This window comes from Aphis gossypii, chromosome 3, assembly GCF_020184175.1.
Source record: "Aphis gossypii isolate Hap1 chromosome 3, ASM2018417v2, whole genome shotgun sequence".
Classification (NCBI taxonomy): domain Eukaryota; kingdom Metazoa; phylum Arthropoda; class Insecta; order Hemiptera; family Aphididae; genus Aphis; species Aphis gossypii.
This window is the reverse complement of record NC_065532.1, coordinates 9,704,846-9,720,712: the sequence shown is the minus strand read 5'-3', so window position 1 is coordinate 9,720,712 and position 15,867 is coordinate 9,704,846. Positions and strand designations below refer to the sequence as shown.

The 15,867-nt window shown below is 31.9% G+C and overlaps 1 protein-coding gene across 3 annotated transcripts in view; it reads left to right on the top strand.

Moving 5' to 3' along the window:
• Positions 1–14,687, top strand: part of LOC114129669 (eye-specific diacylglycerol kinase-like) — a 161,587-nt gene extending 146,900 nt beyond the window's left edge. For 2 of the 3 annotated variants that reach the window (XM_050202617.1, XM_050202614.1), the window contains 2 exons: positions 2,692–2,855; positions 10,949–14,687. In XM_050202617.1, the coding sequence (XP_050058574.1) occupies positions 2,692–2,855; positions 10,949–11,025 (241 nt within the window). In that variant the 3' untranslated portion in view covers positions 11,026–14,687. Of the gene's footprint in view, positions 1–2,691; positions 2,856–3,229; positions 3,287–10,948 lie in introns of all 3 variants that reach the window. The other variant, XM_050202615.1, reaches the window with a different exon arrangement.
• The last annotated feature ends 1,180 nt before the right edge of the window (positions 14,688–15,867 follow it).

Below are 15,867 nucleotides of genomic sequence, written 5' to 3'. Positions count from 1 at the left end.
TTGTTTTTACCACGGTTAAATAAAAAAAAGTAAAACACGCCACCCCGTAATACGAATTCGGCTATTTGATCTCTAGAGCCTTAATCGGGAAATACCACACGAATTAGGAACTTGATCATTCGCATTATTCTTCCGTATGTTGGTAATTATATGATTTTATTATGTTGGCCGCTAGTTTGTATACATATATTAGTTACATAGGAATCTACAATCATCGTTTATTTCATTACTTCATTAGCTTTAAGGTCCGAGACTCGCCAAGTCTTGGAGTCTACGAGCCAAATCGACTGCTTTATGATTATGAATAGTAATATTATTAATTTTTGGCTAGCAAATTCCTAGTTACGAAATAACCAACCCAACGTTGAATAATATTTTATGGTCATTGACGATCAATATAACTCCATCGTCGGATCGCTATCATAGACTTGATGTATCTATAGAACAGGGGTGGCTAAACCACGTCTCGGGAGCCGCATGCGGCTCGCCACATAGACTTTGCGGTTCGCATCTTATCTTAACATTTTTACCAAAAAAAATGTTTAATATGAATTTATGTATTATATAATAACATGACCTTTTTTTTTTAAATTTTGGCTCTTCCATATTTATTAATACATTTGGTGGCTCGCGAGTCTCTTCTCATTGGTCACCCCTGCTATAAAATATGACGATGACGATGATTGTCCAGTATTCTTAGCACACCTTGTTCCTAAACGTTAACATGGTAATAATAATAATGATCTCTGTCGTGAATAATATTATTATAAAAAAATATAAATACAAAATTATTATCTATCAGACTATACGACATTGCTATTATATTATAAAATCGTTAAAGACTATCACAGCAGATACACATGGGGAGATCTAAATTTTTTCTCATTAAATTTATTGGTAAATGCCGTATTATGAGATTAAAAATAGAGATTTCATGCGTTTATTTGATGTGTTGTCAAAAAGGGACAACAAAAATAGATGATACTTATAACTTTCAAGTTAACGTTAGGAATTATATTATTATTACTATAATACCATGTTATATTTATATAATTCATTTCAATTCTATTATAATAAAAATATAAAATTGACAATTGTAATACATATATAATCATATGTATTATAAAAAAATAGAAAATTATGTTGTAAAATAAGAATTCTTAAAACAGCTGAGATAAAATAAAATATTATACTAAGGAGATAGAAAAAATTTACGGGTTGTTGAATAACAGTTTAATTTAACCTCTCAAGTAGTTTTGAAAAATCATATTATTACAGTAAAACGTATTGAAACATAAAATATCATATCGTTATATTATTTTGAGAAGTATCCGACCGTTATAATCACGTCATCTTGTTCTTTTAAAAATAACATAAGCACATTTAATAATGTTTTCTTTTTGTTTTGTTTTTTAGATATTATTATTAATTATTTACACTATAAATGTGTGCTTAGGGTAGCACTTAAAATGTATATAGGCTCTACTCAGGCAAATTTTTATCGAAAATAACTATTTAAGAGCATTAAGAAAAAAAAGTACTATTAAATTAAAATGTGAACGTCTGACAATAAATGGCCCGTACTTAAAATACAGCTGTAGTAACCTTTTGTAACAACCGTATGAACAATTCAACGGCTTTAATGCTAGTAAGATAAAACATCTTGTAAAAAAAAAACATGATTTAATGGTTATGACTGCCCTAAACAGCCTAAACCGATCGATGTCTAAATCAGCGAACCGTACTCAAACTCAGAACGGACAACATATCACTTTTAAGGCTTAAGATCAACAAAAAACAAAACGATTTCGCTTGATGATAACTCGAATCTACAAATATTTTTTATACTATTATACTTTTTTAGTAATGTATTTTGTACGCAATCGTAAAAAATGAGTCTAAAATGGCACACTTTAGCTACAAGTTAAATGAGGTCGATGTGACGAGAATAAAATAAATTTCCGGCACTTTTTCATTCGAATGATTTATCCACTGACTTAATTTTTTTTAATAAAAATGACTTCCATCCAACAATTAATTATGTATACATTTACATAAAAATACTAGTCTAGTTTTTGTTAAGAGAATTATATTTATATAATATTATGTGTGTTAACACTACAAAGTTCAAACATAAAAACTAAAAACTTTTCTGTGACTACGTTTAAAGTTAGTATTTTATACGTTATGTATTACACTGTTATGTATTGTGTAATATACCTTAAGCTATTCTCAGAGCTGTAATTGATGGAGCGCATTAAGGGCACCTGGTCGAACCCCACATATTTTAGAGAAACAAAATAAACTGTAATTATTTGGATTCTAGATCTATACTAAGTAGGTATATAATATATATTATATTATCGGTTTCTTGTAAAGTAAAAACGTTGGTTTTAAGAGATATAAACTGGTGTCGTTACCGTGCAATCAACGTTAAGTTGTGCCGCACTATATGTAGAAAGATTAAATCCGTCACAATACGAACACACCGCATGAGAGTTTCTATTTCTCCCAAAATCCCAAAAGAATCTAAACTGATGTAACTTTTATTCCGTAGTCAATCAAATAGTTTTAAAGATAAGCCGCCGGCAACAAGGCTAAATTGCACATTTATTATGTGTTATCGTTAACTATGTAAGTTGGATAAATAACCGTTTAAAGCGTTTTTGTTTTTTTTTTCCCCGCGTGTAGGGGGCAGACGGCGCTTCACGTGGCTGTCCAAAACGGCGAACGAAAGATCTGTTACCTATTGGTGTCGGCCGGGGCGCCGCTATTGGCCGTCGACAGACAAGACCGGACGGCTCAACAGATAGCCGAACAGACCAGAGATTACGACCTCGCCAAATACTTGGAATGTAAGTACCAACCTCTCCTCTATGTACTTATAATATTGCGTAGACAGTTATAATGCCGCGTAAATAATCCCAAAACACCTGCACCCGGCGCTGATGAGTCAGAACGAAAACCGCCCGAAGACGCGTGGAGTTTAACCGTCGAAGTTTTAGGTATTCGTCTGGTTCGCAAGATTATTTTTTAACCCACTCTTGGCACAGGTCCGTACGTTGTTATAATATAGATCAACGCGTTATATGATTAAGGACAGTGTACGGCTGCGGTTAGACGATACATATTAATATTCTCGCTGCGTAAACGCGACCAGACACATTCCAAAACATTAACAAATTACTACATACCGGAAAATTGTGACATTTCTTTCAATTTTTTTTAGACAGAAGACGAAACGACGAGTTTGCTTAAGGACTAAGGAAAGGCTAAAACCGATACGGTCTGTATCCGTTTAAAGAACAAAACAAAAAATAGTGTTTCATAGTAAAAGCCATAAAAAATAATAATAATACGATCCCGATTCCCGGCGCTTAAGTCCTTCATCCGTAGTACTCCACACGCCTATTACGCTTTTATACTGTACGGACGACGACGATAATAATAATATAATACATTATATTATTATGTTCGATCGTAAATCCGCATGAACGATATAGCAAACACAGAGAAAACGTCGAGTTCAAAACGTATATAATACAATTTGAGAACTCCTTATTCTGGTACCTACTTGAACTGTTACTGCATGCAATATTCGTTTTTTTACGTTCCTAGCGTCCCTAGAAACCTATTATTATCCTCGCTGCGTTCAAAGTCCTTAGTTCAGACGTCATATTGTATTTTGCATAATTCGACCGTATCGGCAGTAGGGCTATTAGTATAGCTGCGATAGTCTGGTACCAGTAAAGCGATTTTTTCGCATATTCATTATTAAGTATCATTTTTTGTGATGTATTATTAAAATATTACTCTACGTATACGTATTATGCCTACACTTTTGTCGGTAACCTACTCTTAGCATAATTGGTATGTAATATTAATATTACTGTGTAGACTGTAGATGACGTCAAAAGGGTAATACTTTTATCATTAGCAGTTATTTTCTAGGAAAATGCATAATATTATGTTATTAATAAAATATTTTTTTTACTTGATTTTAAGTCTTTACGATACTAGACTTTAGAAAACAATTTTAGTTTTAGTTTCTAGTGTTTTTATCATTTTTTTTTTTTTTTTTTTTTTTATTATCATACTACATTTTATTTTCGTATATACTTTTTCGTAATTATAAACATAAAAATTCTTAGAAAAATATTTTGCTTTAGAACATGGCATTTTAGTTGTATGTTGTCGAAAAAATTATTTTATCAAAAAAGTGTTATAAATTTATAATAATTTCAAATTATGCAAGAACAATATTTCAAAAACCCATACATTTATATATTTATATAAAATTAAATATGAATCTATATTTATTGAAGTTAGTATATCTTTAATAACAGATAATGTATTTCTCATGAGTTTTTATCAACGTTTAATAATAGTTTTTCTATTGATCGTCTCAAACCCGAAACCATATCCAAAACTACAGGATTTAATTAGATCCTCCCACGTAGACTCAAAAGAAAATGAATAGTGACTTGACTTATTACACCCAGTAAAATTGCATATATGTAAGTTTCACTAATGAGTGACTACTTTTTTTAAATCTTCGAATAAACATTAAAAAAAAAATAGATCCAAATAATACGCGTGAGGTTATCATATTGTTGCTTCGTTTTCGTCGTCTGAGTTTAAAATGTGAGTTCGTAATAACGGAAATAAAAAAACTCACAACGTCTTAATATTATATAATAATAATGTCAGTGGAAGTGAAAAACAAAATAAAAAATAAATAAAACGTATATTCGCAGTACACGTGTATAAGTGTGTGAGTGCGCGAAATTGCGCGCGGGAATTATGCGCGATACATCCTTATTAAAATATAGACCTCGTCAGAAATAATTTTTTCTTGAGTACATTGAAGCTCGATGCGGTTTTTTGTGTATATGTGTACGAGCCGTCCATTGTTCGGAAAAACGGAAAACAAAAAATATATGAGTAGCTCTTTTATCCTGAACTTTTGTGTTTTAAAGATCGACTGTAAAAATACGGGCTTCGAGAACAATACGTGTATCTTATATATTATGTATAAAAAAAAAAACAGTAAAAAAACGAAAAAAAAATAACAATAACAACAAAACGTATCGCTGTGACGCCCTCGTTGAAAACAAAAAGATACGTTTTCGTTGTGTACGTATCGTTGTCGAATAGTAACCAACACGTCTTGTTTACTCGAGCGCCGTTTTATAATATTCTGTCCGTTGGGCATTATTTATACGCGTGTACGGTACACACAACGGCTTGTTGCGGCTTACGCGCTAAGAATTTAGAAAGTGCGTAGCGTACGCCCAAGGGGCTACGATAAATCCCATCGTTTCCGTGTCCACCGTTTTGACTTTCAGAAACAGATTTTTTGGAAACCCTCGACTAGCACTCGCCGAGTGGTGATTAACGTACGTTATATTACTATTTGAATTTACCCGGCTCGTTATCTCATTATAGGAACAAAAGTGCGTTGCTATGATGATGATTATTATTATTATTGGTTTTATGACGTTATACTGTTAAGAAATAAAGTGCTAGTAACTGCGTGCAATCACTGCTGGGAAAACAAATAGTCGCGCGTGTAAACTAAATAAATCCGCACCCCACTTGTTATCGGCGTGTACAACTAATAAAATATAAACATTAAATACGAATAATTACTATTATTTGTTGACCGATTTTCCTAAATCTCTAGTGTACAGCGAGGACCACCATCCGCTTGGCCAAGTGTGGCTATGCACTATTGTTCAGGATCGTTTCTTAAATTGGTCTTCAATAAATACGTTCCATCTTATTGCAAAACTAAAATAACGCACCCTGGTTTAAATTAATAACAATAAAAATTTAATTGATTTCATTTTTTTTTTATTTATAATTTTTAGTAGATTTATTATATTTATATTTATATGCATATAATATTCAATATATCTTATACTCTGCGATTAGAAGTAAATTGTTTTTCTGTATACCTTGTAAATTATGCTAAAAATGCTATATTTTAAATTCTAACAGCTTACTTATTTTTTTATCAAATCTTAAATTATAATACTTTTTTGAATGTCTGATTTACTAGTTATTATTTATATTACACATTTTTCAAGTATACATTATGTGCGGGTAGTGTGCGTTTCATTTTATTAAACGTTTCAAATAACTTAATTCAAATGCTTATACTTTATTATGAAATAGCGTCATACAATTCACTTATCCAAACTAATAACTCGTTTTAATTATCGTAATCGGTGAGCTTTTTTTTCTTTTTTTAATTGAGCACGCATTATAATTTTAATTCATTCGCATAGTCACACGTGTTAATGGTCGTTAGTACTTGTTTTTTTTTTTAGAAAATTATTTAATTAATTTCAGATTCAAACACAACTCATCTATAGTCCTACATTTTTTTTACGGCCAATCCTAACCAATTCGCTACTAAATAACTCACGACCACTTCTTGTTAAGTTGAAAATATAATATACTGCCGGGGTGCATCGGATAAATTGTTGACCTGGTGTAATACAAAAGCTTAACTGAAATTAAAATTAATTTTAAACAATACGCATTTGAACCGTCAACGAATATTAATTTGAAAATTAGTTGTGCCTGAATAATAGTTATTAAAAATTAAATGACCGTCAGCTTAAAACTTAAGCACCCCTATATTATATATATATATAATACGGGACAAAATTCACCGATACAAAATTAAATTCCGACGTTCGTGACAATTTCGCATTCCACAATTCCGCGAATCCTATCCAGAAATTCGACGATGGCCTAAATACTGACAAATAAAATGTACAACGGTATATATAATATTTTCTAGTTACGTGATTTTATAAATCGATCCCGTCTACAGTCGAACTTGTGAAATGTACAACTACTTAGTTACCAACTATTACAACTTATAAGTCGTAATACAAAGTTTGAATATTCAACATCCCTGTTATACGTATAGTTGTCAGGTACTCTATATTCTTCAATATCATGATGTAAACGTGAAATTTTTTCGTTTTATTATTATTTTTTTTTTTCCATTCTCTAACTACATCGCATAGCGTAGTCGTGTTCATCGAAACGATGCGTAATACACCGAAAAATAAATCGGAATCGATTACCACCGTGATGACGTAATATTATTAAGAATATTGGAATCCGGCAAAAATAATAGATACACATTAGCCGTTAAGTCTGCATTAGTATGATTTGATTGGGGATTTTATTTCATTTTTTTCATTTTGTCTAACTATATTTCAAAGTCTCGATGGTCAATCCCTCTCGGGTATTCTCTAAAATAGTAAAATCAATTACGCATCAAACAGTTTATACGTTATGTATCCGTCAAAAAAAATACATTCGACTTCACGACGCATGTTATATTATAATGAATTCAAAAGACGTCCATAATTGTATGTAAAAACCGTAGGTATGGCATAAGCATTATTACTCGTTACTCTGTCCGTAAAGTTGAGCTATCAAATTTATAGGCGATACAGAAACTATATTTTCTATGTTATAGTTTCTTCTGTTTTTTTTTTTAGTTTAAAAACGATTTAACTAATTTACGTAAATACATATTATTGAAAATACTATGGAAAATGATAATACATAGCATATTAAAAGTAGTCTAAATTAAATAATTATTCCATGCGCATCACCTAAGGTTTAATCATCAAAAATCAAAATATAATTTATTTTTAAATATTGTTTATACCTACGTCATGTAATAATTATTATAAAAATATTATTTTTATTTATTAAAAACACTAATCTTTCTTTAGTAATAATTGGTTTTTTTGTTATATATTAAGTGCAGTTCGAACAATTCTTTTTCTCTGCCCTAGAGTTAAATTCGACATTGTGATCTTATCCTCTATACCACAAAACAGAACAACTACACTGCATTTTTTTTACTAATAATATAAAAAAAAAAATTCAATACATTTATATATTCTCATATTTATAATGTATGAGTGCACTTAGTTTATTACAAAAAAATATAGTAGCTCAGGTAATTGTTTTTCTCGAAAAACAATTATTTTTCATATAGTCTCGTCATTGCACAACAACGAGCAATAGTACTGACTTGGAAACTATATTTATAAGTTGTTTGTAGTTGGTACTTGAATATAATTAAGTCGTTTAAAATGTTCTCAACTTCATTAAACTTTCGTTGATAGTGTGATGAGATATTTTTTATATAAATTTTTTTTTTTTGGATGCCACTGACTATTATAATACCGATTTATTACATTAAATATTAATAAAAATAATATTAAAGCTAAAATATGTCATGCCGTAAATAACACGATAAATATGTATACCCTCATACCAATGAAGTATGAAAAATAAACGTGACCTACAACAGGCTTAAATTGATCGATTTAAATCCCTTTAAAAGTTAACGTGTGGCATTCTCTTAATAATAGAAATCGTTTGAGGACCGTTAGCAAAGTGTGTTTCCGAGATTCCGATCAGACTTCAAGAATGATCTCAATGCTATAATGAGTTCGGAGGAGTCAAAAACTCTACAACTCAGCCCCACCAAAGGAAATTTGACATTCTTATAAAACGGTTAGAGCAAGAACAAAATAAAGCGGTCGCATTCATCACTTTAGTATTAAATATTTGTATAGGAAAAAAATTTCAACAATTTTATCGGCAAGGATAATGTGCGTAATCGTAAACCGATTCAGCGTATTACGATGACGTGATTTTTAATTTTACTTACAACTATATTAAAGTTTCAATAACCAAGTCCTTCATAAATTTGTTAAAAAAAAATATAAAAATGCACTATGATTTTCTGAATGAATGTTTTTCGTATTTGAAGATTCTCGTAGTGTTTTTTTACAACGTTACACGGTATTATGTCATTAAAAATACCGCAGACGTAAAAAATATAAACCTATATGTGGGTAAAATATGGGAAATGGGCTTTCGCGATTTGTGCACTCGAGATCTCGTACTAAAATTATTAATTAGATATCATGGTTAACGTTATAATATATATATGACAGAGTTGTCATATCATTTTTTATTAATTCATATTTTTTTTTTTTTTTACGACCAATATACCGTATAATTTTATGTCGTTAACGTGATGTAGGTCCCGTTGGCGACTATTATGTGAGAGTAATCTGCTTTCTCGATCCCGACGCGCTGTTTGAAAAAGTTTCCGCGAACACTAACATCGTCGCGTATAAGAGCACGCTGTACAATAATAATAATAATGGTCTCGCGACGATTCTTGCCCGTTTAACCGTACGGAACAAATCGTGTAGGTATATAATATTCCCTTCAATAAACTTCGACAACAGCGGCCCCCGTGTGTACCCGCCGTGTTATTTATGGTCGTTATGGACATATTAATACGTATACGGTCGACTCGGCAATAGTGTTGAACAAAATAATAACGTTTGTCGGGTAGGTAAACAGACTCGTTTCAACGTTAAGGCCAAATCCGTCACGCCGCAATGAATTTTCTTCGGGATTATTATAATTATTTATTGTATTGACTAGACGATTACGAAATTATTATACATTATTACGTGCGTAGGTACCCTTGATATTGGGATGCAGTCTCCTCTTCCCGCCGCGGTTTATGCGGTTCAAGACACTCGCCCTAAACAAACACGCCGTGTTGACGTACGAATCCTCGACAAGTTGTTGTCATTGTATTGGGCACGATATTTTGTTAAAACTCCGTTTTTTTGAGAAATGGGGGAAAAAATATAACAATATTGTACAGTTAATGATTTAATCTGAAATTTAATTTTATAAGTTTAAACTTACTTTGTGAAAAACGTCGGGGTTTGATTTTAACTTCAGACAGTGGATAGTTGTTTTGATCTAAACGCACCGTAATTTCTATCGAGTAACCTGCGTTTACTTAAACACGGACGTAATTGATAATCATTAAACATTGTGATAATATTTTTCATATTTTGTTACTGCAGCAGGCTTATATCATAATAAATATTATAACTGTTATACTTATACGGCGTTTTCCATCTATTCTGTTTAATTAATTTGCCCTACGCGCGGACACTGACGCCGCGCCTCACGGGTATAATTGGCAACTGCTCTTCGCCGGTGTACGATAATATGAAATGGAATATGTTATCACTTATCAATATTATTATAATATAATTTGCGACACCACACGCCGTCAAAGCTAATGGTGTCATTTATCTTCTCTCGTGTAGATATTATAATGTTCACTGCACCATTTATAATAATATGGAATTCGCGTTATAATATATACTGCACTGATGGCTCTAATTAATATTACACTCGTGCAGTCGGATGGAAAACGTTATAGGTACATTTTTATAAATGCTAATTATGACTGATGGGACATGGAACTGATACCATAATATACGGTACCTATCTGTTTTGACTTTTGGTATCAAAATGTGAAAAATAATATTATATGCTTCATAGTTACTCTGAATGTGATTGTTGTGTTTTTATTTTTATTTATTTATTTTTTATTTTTTTGAACACACATAGTTCAAATTCTAAATTCAGTAAATGTGTAAATAGTTAAAAATATATAAATTGATACAGGGCTACCGATAAACCCCTTTAGATATATGAAATTGGTAAAATAATTTGAATTATTGAAATAAATTTGATAGCAAAATCGTATCGATAATAAATTAAACATTCTCGACAGTATACCATTTCCAAAAATGTTTACCGAAATATTCGTGTCTCGGGAACACAAGAAATCAAAAACAAATTCAGATTATCCCAAACTAATACTAAGACGATATTATGGTATTTACCCGTCCGTTATAAATCTATGCGAAAATGATATTGATACGAAATTTCAGTGTAGATAATTCTTATGGAAAAAAAAAAAAGCTGACAACCATTTGTCACGTCTCATTATTAATGTTGCGTATGTATTATTGTACTAATCGATTTCGTAAAACGACATTATCTGTTTCAGGCCAAGCTCAGTTCGTATCGTTTGCAGACCAAACGGAGACGTCGGTAAAGACGGCGGCGACTACGTCTGAATTATAGTCGGGCAAAACAAACATCAAATACTATCACTAAATTCTACATTTTAAATTTATATAATTATTATTATTATTATTATTAACATTATAATTATTATTGTTATTAATTGTTCATATTTTTATTCACTATCCGTCGACGCGCATGTCGTTGTTTTTGATAGTCTCCGCGAAATCAATAAAAATAAAAAATAAAAATATATATATATATATAAAGAGCACACTACAAGTCAATTAGAAAAAAAAACTCGTATTTCACGCCAACGTATACGTTTTTCCAATACTCGCTCTCTAAACCCTCTCCGCAAAAGTCGTATACGCCTCCTACATGTAGGTATATATGTATTTTCGGCTGCGTTTATCGCATTACACGTTTGAACGGTTACTTTATTTTTTTTTTTTCCCCCATTTAACGCTTTAGTGCATTATATTCGTCGCCGCGACGACGAAGCACACACGTCCCGCGAGTTTTCTTGAAACCGAATTATTACATTTGGCGTGGTCACGCCACCGTCTCTACTCGAAAACCATAACGACGAAATGCGACGGATCGTGACCGAAAATAATAAAATGTACATACAATAATATATAATATTATATTACACCCCCGTTACGCGCGTCTTCGTTTTGGAACAGTATATTTTAATTATGCGTTTGGAGTCGCGTACGTGGATCAGATGGGCGCAATAGATACGTGAAAAAAAGAACCAACGTCTCATTAATACAACACGTTAATCTACTAAGGACGCGTCAACACGTTAACGCAATTCTAAAGTCTAGATACACAAAATAAACGAAGAAAATTCAAAATTAATTCGAAAGGTAATATATCGATTTTTTTTTTTAATAACAATTATTGTAATATCGGTAAAACCGCGTTAAATACTGACCTGCTAGATGTAACCTCTAGGTGCCCGCATCAGATGTAAAATACGTCTTCGTTATTACATACCGTTTAACTGGATTTATAGTTGGGCCGTTGGGCGTATCACTCGAAATACGAATGACGATATATGATTTTTCGCAACTCTTTTGCATAGATTACCTATTAAATCGTTTTGTTAAATTTAAAGAAAAAAAAATGTATCTTAAACACGGCCGCCCATCCTTGATGTACTTACGCGCAACGTCTGTCGATAACGTGTTCAAATAGTTTTTCTCGTCGGTCTCGTCTCGCAATGACGATTTCGCGTCCGGCGACTTGTCGGGATACCGCAGGATTGACGCCGTGGCGGTCTACTCTCAAACCTGCGGGCGACGCGTCGGCCCCGACGTCGTTTTCCCGGACGGACGACCGGCGGGAAATTTTATTGGCACGGATTTTCCGACAGCGTTTTCGACCGATCCAATGACGATGGTAATAATAATAATAATAATATTAATATGACAGCGGGTTAGGACTATACTCGAGCGATTTGACTAAACGTATAAAATAATCGATTAGAGAAACGTGTGCGGCAAACCGACCATAACGTTATTATTATATACCGTTACGATGGGAATATATTGTCGCTTAATTATAATTATCGAACGGCGGTTCATCTCGTGAGGTAAACAACGTCGCCTCGCGTGTGCGTCTTCTTCTCTCAGTCGCCGTCCCGAGCGAGAGGGTCGCACTCGGCGTCTTTGTGCCGTTTTTTGCGCGTACCGCGGAGACTCGCAGTGCCTCCGGCGATTTCCCCCGTCGTCCGTACCGGCGACCCGTGTCGCAGTTCTTTATAAATTATATCATAATTTTCTTCGCCTCCTACGCATACAATGTAACCGCGTACAACGGCTCCTCCGGGCACGTCGACGGCGGAAAACCGACGCCGCGGGCTGACGACGACGACGGCGCAGCGCAGTATAAAAACACTGTGCGCTTTTCGTTCGTTTTAAACTTCCGACAAAAAAAAATACTATCCCCCCGAGAAAACGCTGCCGGAGGCGAGCGAATAACGACGTTATAAAAACACCTGTGCGGTACAGTATATCCGTAGTCGTGCGCCCCCAGTCCCCGTCAAAAATGTCGTTTTCGTCGGACGCGAAACGATAACGATCATCTCGTCATCATAATAATAATGTGCACACCGCGATACTTTGACCTCTTCCGGTGTTGACGAATAACTCGCGCTACTATGTATAATATAATATTATAATCGCGTCCGACCCCAAAACTATGCGATGATGATAATAATACGTAATAATATGGCCGATGATAACTCCAAAGTCGGCAAACCTATCGTCGCGAAATACAAAATATTGTTCGTAAACGTTATTTAAAAGACAGCTGATGTTAATATTATGTAATTATTATAACTATACAGGTACATCGCGGTGGTCGACGACCGTTTTTTCTGGGCATATTATATTATTCGAATCGTCCGAAAATCCATATCACCCCCCTGACAGTGCCGTCACTCGTCGTCTCTGCGCATAGCGACTTTACCCTCGCACGGGTCGGCCATGACGTGCACGCGTTTTTCGATTTGGCAAAGAAACGAGAGCACTCGACAAACCGAGAGAGAAAAAATGTTACGACCCTAGACTGACTTTAATAAACTTTTACGATTGTCTGTCAACCACGACGTTATTATTATTATTATTATTATCATATTTTAATATGCTTACCGTTTGACATGAGACGGAAATCCTGCAACGACTACATGACCTATTGTGTGTCCGTCTTACAATAACGCACGATGTATGGCAAATATTACGTAGATACAGAATAGTCTATTTAAACGTTGAAAGTCTTTATGTTAGAATAAATTGATCTTCAATCAAATTTTTAAGTAAGAATAATCTAGGGCATAGCTTAGGTTATTTTTTTTTATTAAAATTTCAATTTTAAGTAAGTTATGAGAATTTTAAAATTGTTAATTTAAAAAAAAAAATGCTCAACATTTGAATTAAAAATAAAACAAACTCTAAACTGGGCAATGGATGACAGAGTTTTAAATGGGTTATTTTTAACATAAGACTTATTGCTATGTTGTGCGTTTTGCAAGACAGAGACGACACATACTACAGGTATGACCATGACATTCCCTTGAAAAAAAAAATGATTCCGAAAAAAAAAATTAAACAAGAAAATGTGTATACTCACACGATTTCGTTTTTTAATTATAATATTGTTAATTTTTTTGCACTTAATGAAAATTTAGTAGCAATTACATTAGAGCACTGTGAGGAAAACAATGTACTTTAAATTCTTTATTTAAATAATTATTTGTTCTAGTATTTGTTATTAATGATTAATATACTCATCGGTACATATTATTATTATTATTATTATTACTATTAAAATATATATATATAATATAATATTATATTATATACTATTTTTTTTGAAAACCTTAGGCTATTGTATTTTTAAATATTATTATTATTATATTACAAATGTTATTGAGTTCGTATTATTTATAGCATATTATTATTATTATCTATGTATTTAAATATATTTATATAATATATTTAAAGTAATCGCCTTATTCGAAATTTTAGATTTAAGCCTTGATTACGATTCTTTTCGTCGTGAACTTATGAACACCAATACCACTGTTGTTACTATTTTATCGAGCTATTACTGTGATTTAATTTTGTTCTTTAAACCTCTGTCCACCTTAAACTAACATCTTCTAAGTGACATTTGAATGTACATACATATTATTTACATAATTTATATAATTTTTTTTTCTAAAGCACTTCCCGTTTGTATATAAATATATACGTATATAATACATAGAATCGTTTAAACATTGAGTTACAAAAATTCTGCAGATGATATTATTATGATATAATAATATCTACCTCACTATTTTTGAAAACATCAACTCCAATGGCTCTGTTTGTAATAAATAAATATTTAATCAAAAAATTAGACTACCTATACCTACGTATATATTATATTATTATTATTATTATTATTAGATACTGTTGTTATTTGGTAGCTTTCGAGGTACCATTTTTCGTTGATTTTGATTTACACCTGTACTAAATGTTTGTAATGTTATTTTTATTGTTATTATTCGACAATCAAAACGATTATTATTTAGAATAATTGATAGTAGCAGTAGCAATTTTTGTTTAGTTTTACGAGAGTTTATTATATTATTATACTGTTCTTTTTTTTTTTTTTTAAAAAAAAAAAAATTATATTCACTTTGATAAAATATGTTATTATTAGTTATTATATAAAAATATGATATACACTATAATATAATATATTATATAATATGCGGTATTCGTACCGATGCATAAAATGATGTGAACGATAAATCTTAGACAGTCTGAAATTACCATTTGTTACATAAAACCCCAATTTAATAATGATATTTATATTTTATTCGGATTAACATTGTTTTATCAATTACCTACCTATTAGGTACCTATACGCAATATATTATATTTTATATATGCCTAATATTAATAATTATATGATATTATATTATATGGTCGTCTACCGACAATTTGACAAAAATAGCACTTGTCATTTTCGTTGATACTATTCTCCGAAACCTATACCAGCTCAGAATTACATTAATAGAATAATTTAACATAGGTATGATAAATAATAATCAATAATGTTGATATGACAAGATCTAAAAAAAATATATATTAATAATGATTAGTAAATAGGTACATTTTTTTACAAACAAGTAAAATTGTTTACCTACAAAATGCGTAACCTATGAAACAAGTTAGAGTCTAACTTGTCTAACAGTTAGACAAACGCACAATTCTAATATAGTAAGCAATTCCCTTCTTCGGGAGATTGGTATCTATACATAGAGCCATCCCTTCGTAGGTACATTTAGACAATCAGCTAGTTATTGCTATACTCACTATAAGTATCTTTTGGTTTACA